We start from the raw sequence: 7,862 nt of genomic DNA, 5'->3' as shown, positions 1-7,862 counted from the left end.
CGAAGTTGGTTTTTTTTTTAATTCAAATTATTGTTTATCTAACATGTCACTAAGGGGACATTTTGAGAAAATTTGTTTTTACACCAATATACAAATGATAAAGGTTCAGAAACAATATTAAAATAAGCACAAGTTATCTCCCATTTTAATAATTGATTATTGAATTTCATAATCGATAGTCTTTAGGAAAATCATAATCGATCGATCATCAATGAAACAAAAACAAATATAATAATAATCAGTCCCAACACTAGGTGGTAGAATCAAAGGTCATGTTGTATATCACACATATAACATTTAAAGACAAAGTTCTGTTGTCAAAAGGAATATCCGCTCACAAATTTCCTACATAAAATAAAACTTATTTTCCATCACTACAGATCTTTTGAAGACAAGACACGCCTTACAAATGTGAAACAATGTAATATAGCAGTCATTTTTCATCGTAAAAAGTAAAACCTTTCCGTTTGCATGGAACATTTGGTACTTGGTTGCTTTCTGTCAGATCCATTTCTGACTTTGGTACAGTGGGTTTTGGACAGGTATTGTTTTTTGACACTTTCACTTTTACAAAATTCCCTAATATTGTCATATAAGTACCATTGTCTAGAAGGGTAATCTAGTCCCTTTTGACATAATTTCCTCTGGTTCATCTCTGCAGATGGAAGGATTTCCTTTCTCTTAAGTAGATTGACTGACACTGGAAGTGAGTCACCCGACTTCCTTACACACAACACTTCACCTGGCTTTGTAGATTCCACAAGAAAATGGTGGTATTTTGTCAGGTTTTTCAATGGCTTGAAGTATTGTTTCAGGTAACACTTCCAGTCCCTAAAGATGACTGGGTTTTTCTCATCTTGAACCAACTGTGGAATATTGTGTCCACTCCGTGATGAAGTTGTAACTGTGCGAGCAACTCCTCCCTCGAAAACTTTCCAGCATTACTAATATCTCCAGCGCAATTTCCACACATCCAAAATGCCAGTCAGGAAATCATAACTGTTGGATGGCCAGCAATCATCATCGAGTAACTGGATACCAACATGACATTTCTGACCTGTGTAATACAATAAAACAAAAAATGAGTTCATTGTTCTACAAAAAAACTTTAAAAATTACCATTAGAAGGAAATTTAATAGGTACTAAACTGCTATACAATATCAATATAAAAAAAAATTAAAATATTTATAATTAATTGTTGCAAATCTATAATAAATTCCAAATTTTGAATATTTTAATATTGATCGGTTTTCTGAGAAACAAACTATTTAGAATTGTATCGACGTGATTGATGACTAAAATAGTAAAAAACTGAAAGTCAGTGACATCCTAATCTATATACATATAATTAAAACCTCCCCACCCAATCTCAAGGTATTCATGTAGTTCTAATGCTACAAATTAATCAGGGTCATGATGTGGGTATTGACTTTTAAATCTCAAATGTCTGAAATATGAAATTCCATCATTGTATTGCACAATTTGGTTTATTAAAACAGGAAAATGTCATAATTCTATATATATGGAGAAATGAAAATTTTAAGATCAGCATATATATATAAACAAAATTGTGGTTGAAGTTCAAGCCTAACAAACCTATGAAGGGGACTTTACCAACTATCACCCCTCCAAAGGGCATACCACAAACACAATGTTGTTTTTATTCTGTCCACTGCAGTTGTCAAAATGGATGTTGGCGATCTCTTCTCCATGTCCATGATGATGAAAATTAGTGATGGACCATGTCTGATAACCTGAGTTAGCTCCCTTTCCTACTCCTGAACTTTCAGCCTCATCCACCAAATAGAAAAACTTGCTGTCCTGTTGAATAATTACAATGTATTGATCAAGTAAAGGAATACTGTAGTTAATTCCTACCAGTTTCATTGGCAATATCAACAAATGTGTACCACTGGAATCATCACGCGTCACTCAATTTTTAATTGAAATCCCAACGCTCATATCATTAAAGGAAATTTTTAATAAAAGGTGTTTTAAGGTAAATGATATACATGTAATTTAAATTACCAATAATTTTGATTATGTTTGATTTGATTTAATTTGCAAATCATAAAACTGATGTATTTTAAAGATCAATTAATTAATTGGTTTTATGATTATCTTAAGCTTATTAAAGTAAAAACTGGGGGGTTAATTACCTGAACCTTCCGAGCAGATTCCAAAGACACTGCATTTCCTTGGTGTCTTAAAGAAGATTGGACCAACTTGTTGAGCATGATGGGGAAAATGAACTTGTTGTGCGAAATCCCAGGAATAGTGGAAAGCACCTCTCAACTGTACAGGGTGAATTGCCTACAAAGAAATAAAGACAAACCATATACATTTCTACATAACATGAGCCCTTTACTACATCAAGTATATTTGTTTTTTTTTTATATATATAATTAATTTGATAAATAACATTCTGTTCTTAAAATCAAATACATTGTACATGTAGTTAAGTTTAATTGAAATCAAATAAGATTTCATTATGAACATTCAGATTTTTTCCCAATTCATGAATAAAAATTTAAAGGTTTTATATGTAAAAAAATTGAAAGGCATTTCATGTAATATTATATTCCCCGGTATGTATACACGAGTGGTCTTTATCTTAACATTCTAGTCTACTGAAAGCTAGGCTGAAAAGCTGTAATAGCAGACTTGGAAAACCTGTTTAAAATAATAATCTATATAAACTTTGAATAATTCTGATATGCTTTATTTAAAGATGTCTATCTGAAGAATCTATTGCTCAGCAAAAAATGTAAATATTGATTTGTATTTCATTATTATTAATTACCTGTTGTCTTCTCTGTTTCTGACAATAACTTGAACTTTTCTTTACTCTCTGTGCACTGCTTTCTGTATATATCTCTCTGTTGTTTTGCCTGAAGAGTACAGTATTCCTCCAAGACTTGTTTCTTTTCATCATCATTTATTGAACCAGTAGCAGATAATTTCAATGAAAAAATTTGGCAAGAGTTACACAAGTCTGTACATGGTTTCATAACTGTGATATATGGGCATAGATCATGCCATACTCTTTGGAAGGTGCGTAGACTCACTCGTCTATAATTCATTTTGCCGGCCAGTGAATCAAACTTTTCAAAAATGTCCATGGCAGTTGTATCCGAGGGAAGAAGAAGCACTTTTTCAGACCTGTAATTTGGTAATCTTCCCGGAATAGGCAATGCATTGTCTCTAGCAAATTTTGACAAGAATGTCTTGATATTCTGTCTGTCTTGTACAGAGAGAGCATTATGCGGAGCTTTTCCAGAATTTCCATGTTTTCGTGGCATCAAACCAACAGTATCTAGTGACTTACTAATTGCCTGTAATTTGTTCTTGCTGATGCCATGAATAAAACAAAATGTAGTTCTACAAACACGGATTCCATTGAAATAAAACTCCTGATATGGTCGCTCTCGTTCCTTTATCTTGTGTTTCTTAGATTGGGTATGACTGCCAGATTTACGATGAGCAAATAGCTCAGCCTTAACAGTAATATCTAGTTCATCATGTGTTAATTGGTGACAATGTTCTCTAAATTCAAATGCCGATTCTAAGTCTATTTTTACACTACATGCTTCTCCACCATACACTTTACAGCCACATGTGTCATTACGAAATTTTGCCTGTGCTATATATTCAATAGTGTCACATTCAGTGGGATCTGTTGAAACAAATACAACATCATTATCATCTGATGACTTATCGGACTCGTAATTACACTCGTCTTCACTGGAATCTGACGAAAGTTCTCTGAAAGCATCGGCGCTACCCTCGGATGATGTGTACAGTCTTGAATAATAAAGTTGATCAACAGTCTCTATTTCATCTATAAATGGTTTATCCTGATTCAAAATAATTTCTGCTGGAATGCTACAACAACTATTGTTCGTTGCAGTAGATAGTTGACTCATTTTAATGATTCAAGTCTAACATGATTTCGTGCCATGGTACATTAATTCAAACTGTCGAATAAGTATAAGCTTACGTATGATACGCGTTTCATAACATCGCGAAGTATAAAGTGATACTACTTTAACTACTCAGTTTGAACGTTCCTTCATTAATATAACATCGTATCTCACCTACCGGGCTTGGTTTTCATTGATCAAGTAATCATCATTGCAGATTACACACTATGACAATTCAGAGAGATGTAAACGTACGTGTTGTTGTCATTACGCCACTAAGAAACTAACTAGAGTGATCTCCCGTAAACACCGGGTGCGTTCGGGTCCGTGCTTCTATAAATATGCGTAAGCTTGTGTCATCTTTGGGATTCCAGTATATTAACAATGCACATTTATTATTTTGAAACAAAACAATTAACTCATAAGCCAATATAATAAGTAACACATTTAATTTAGTGTCGTATTTTATTTAACACACCATGTCTTCACAGCAGTTATCAAGTTTGTCGGCAAGAAGCAAAGATAATTGGATCTGCCGATCGAAGAATAAAAGAATTTACGAGATCAAACAGTTGTTTATTACAGTTGATAAACAAAGTAATAGTTTGACTTTAATTATATTGTACATTTCATGGTGTCCAAGCTTATGTGTTGCTAGACTAGTCAATATATTGTGTGAAAAAAAAAGTCTCCGATCACGTCACAGAAAAAATACAGCAAAATGTCTCGTGATTTTAGACGGCTTTTTCTCAGAATGAGGCTTGCCGCATCTGTACCCATTTTCGCAGTCGCCGTTCTCCCTAGTCCCTAGTCACTCCCTAAGTAAACGGTTGAATCTTTATTGAAGCAATTCAGTTTATTCTGTTTGTAAAGTATTCAACCTGAGTACTTTTGCAATTGTCTATGCTTGAATTTTTGTTCCTTTATATACTGTATATGTTATTTACCTCTTCATTTCGCATTACATCAATAAATTCACGACACATGTTTTAGAGATTAATCAATCTAAATAACTCTAACTAAAATTAGTTACATTGGTCAGCATTTTTCGATAATTTGTTATAAATCGCTTCGCTGCTCCATGTTCCTTATGATGCAGTGTTCTATTTAAACGCCTTACCAAAATGTACTTTAATAATTTACTTCAATAAAGAATTGACGCATGAATGGTCTATTCTTTAATATGTGTCTCTGTGCAAAATGTTCATTATTCGCAAACAACTTTTTTCTTTGTTTTAAACTTTACATGTACGTTAACTTAATACTAAATGTATAACGTGATCTATAAGTAATTAACCTAGTAGTCTTTCTCAGAAATGAATATATCTAAAGCCTATCATCAAAACAAAATTGTTAATTAATTTTCAATCACCTACAGAGCAAGTTCCGTTACTTGATGAAATTGTTAAAAACGCATCTATAAGATGCTACACATCGAAAGTTTACCCATGTCAGTCGTTGTTTAGAAGAAATATTTCCATCGCATATAAAAGCTAAATTATGATTTTCATTGAATATCTGTTAAATGGTTTTAAGAACACATGGTATTTTTGATTTTTAAGGAAATGGACTTAGTTCGTGGACATTGATAGCACTACCACTGGATAGGGGAAAGGATGTCTCAAAGACTAAAGATGATCTAGAACTTATTTCGTTTCCCATCGACTAGTTAAAATACCAAAGTGTAAATGATTGAGATCCCGATTCACATATCCGCTTACAGAAGTGTCGAAAATCGGAAATGTTTAGTATTAATATTACCAGTACAGTCCTTGATGCTTTGAGAGGCGCGCCCTTCTGTGGTGAAGCCTTCCGGACAGTGGGTACATGTTGTACTGCCTATCTTACCCTGGTACGTCCCCTCAGTACACTTCTCACACTCGTCGCCGTGCTGGAATCTACCACGGCTACATGGTACTGAAAAATTTAAACATTTATTTATATTTTTACTAGGGCTGAAACGATTAGTCGAATAATCGGAGGCGATTAGATTAATGAAGCTAATTGCTGATAATCGATTAAAGATTTTATTAATCGTTAATCGTAACATGCATAGCCAGTGCATTGTAAGCTGACTAAACACGTTGACAGATCATGGATTTCTGAGTAAGCCATTCCGACTGGAGTTTCGTCTCTTTATGTACATGTTTTGAACTCAACAAAACATAAATGATGTGAGAAATACTTGTTAAATTACGTCTCTGTGGATGTTAAAGTCATTAATCAATGAAAAAGTGGATGTCATGAGAAAGCTTGCAACACGCTGTTCGCCAATTTTCACTAGCGATCGACTCCATGTTGTTACGTCACGGAGGCCTAATCGCCGCCGGGACGCTCGGGAGCGGAAGGAGCTGTAATCTTGAACATTTAAATTTTACTATTGCATGTGTTTATCATATAAAAAGAAAGTTTTTGTTCATATTCTAATTGAATATAAGAGTTGTTGATATATTTTATTTTTTTGATCACGGAAATAAAAAAGTTCATTGACGGAAATTTGGTCATGTCGCTCCGTGGCGGCCAGATTTGGTTGATTAGTCGTACGTGTGAAGGTCACGTCAAAACAGCGGGTTAGCAGACTTGATTTAAACGATGTTACGGAAGACAACACAGGAACGGAATTCAGAGCTAATTTGGGATAAAATACGTTTGTTTTGTCAATAAATCTTTTCTTATTTGTTGGTAGGCTTATATTATATAAGGCATGTCCTCTGTCATATTATACGGTAACGTTAGGTGTTATTATTAGTTGATAAACATGGCGGACGTTTTCAGTAGTCAGTAGTAAACAATATAGTTGCCTTCAATTCAAACGATTAATCGATTAGTAATCGATTACATGTGACCGAATAATCGAATACAAAAATTACTAATCGTTTCAGCCCTAATTTTTACTGCAATCTTACGAAAATGCAGTTGGCATAGATGGCTTGGCGTGAAACGCTAAGACCATTTTCTTTTCTCTTGGAATAACAATACAAATATTATATTTTGCAAATCTTATTAACACATTTCGCCTTCGAAAGCTTTCATTTAAATGGGGTGCCGTATTATCATCGTATCAATGTTTAAGGCCACGCAGTAAGACCAACCCCCGAACATTCGACTTACCACAGTAATGTTGTACAGGGACCATGCCGACCTTGCAGTAAGACCGACCCCCGAACATTGAGCTATTCTCCATTATGGTGTATTCTGCCCCGTCCACTAGCGTATTAAAGGCGTTTCCCGCTATCTTAGCGAGCATCTCATTCAATACACTGATAACGACGTCTTTACAGCCATCAGAAGTAACTACAGTGGATACAAAAATTTTTTTTAAATTTTTTTTGGGTTACACATCGATAAAATGCCATATATAAAAACAATCACCTTATATGTCATAGTATGATATAATTATTATTAGACTTCGAGTACTAAAACAAAGCAAGAAGCGAAAAGTTGATTTATTTTTTTCTGTATATTGCATGCATCATTGTCTTAAAACATTTAATTGATTACGATTTGGAATATTTTTTTCACGTTCTGTTCTCTTTTTGTGTTTACATTTAAAGAAAAAATAAAACCATAAGAACGTCATGTAAACTCATCCTGATTATTTCACAGGTTTTATTTCTTTTTCACACTAAAATAAAAAAAAAAAACATTAGGTCTTACATTTGATTGAATCACAAGTAAAGTCTGCAGCGAAGCCCGCAGTTGATTGGCTTACAGAACGTTTAAATCGGTCCTTAGAACATCCGGTCACTTCTATGTCCACAAGGGAACATGAACCGTCCCTTTGGCACGTCAACGATTCCGTCCCCTCATATACAGCTTTCTTTATTTTCCTCTCTACAATGTCAGCTTTTGTTTCGGTGTCACACACCAGGTCTAAGTAGGATGCCATGTACTTCCAGTCCAGTTTATTTCCGTCCATTTTTTTCTGTAAAATGACT

At 34.1% G+C, this 7,862-nt stretch overlaps 1 protein-coding gene and 1 pseudogene across 1 annotated transcript; both read right to left on the bottom strand.

Annotated features, from left to right (window-relative positions):
- Nucleotides 1-433: 433 nt before the first annotated feature.
- Nucleotides 434-1,923, bottom strand: LOC138314051 (uncharacterized; annotated as a pseudogene).
- A 242-nt stretch (nucleotides 1,924-2,165) lies between these two features.
- Nucleotides 2,166-4,712, bottom strand: LOC138314052 (uncharacterized). Its single transcript, XM_069254249.1, has 2 exons — nucleotides 2,805-4,712; nucleotides 2,166-2,314 (listed from the first exon to the last, which is right to left on the bottom strand). The coding sequence occupies exons 1-2, from the start codon at nucleotides 3,925-3,927 to the stop codon at nucleotides 2,208-2,210; spliced, it is 1,230 nt and encodes a 409-aa protein (XP_069110350.1). The 5' UTR covers nucleotides 3,928-4,712; the 3' UTR covers nucleotides 2,166-2,207.
- Between the last annotated feature and the right edge of the window lie 3,150 nt (nucleotides 4,713-7,862).

The sequence above is a fragment of the Argopecten irradians genome, unplaced genomic scaffold, assembly GCF_041381155.1.
Source record: "Argopecten irradians isolate NY unplaced genomic scaffold, Ai_NY scaffold_1255, whole genome shotgun sequence".
NCBI lineage: Eukaryota > Metazoa > Mollusca > Bivalvia > Pectinida > Pectinidae > Argopecten > Argopecten irradians.
This window is presented reverse-complemented; position numbering and strand designations above follow the sequence as displayed.

Coding starts and splice junctions, on each gene's coding strand:
- LOC138314052 (XM_069254249.1), bottom strand. CDS start 3,927: ATGAGTCAACTATCTACTGCAACGAACAATAGTTGTTGTAGCATTCCA. Junction 2,315..2,804: donor AGAAACAGAGAAGACAACAG/GTAATTAATAAT, acceptor ATTTCTTTGTAG/GCAATTCACCCTGTACAGTT.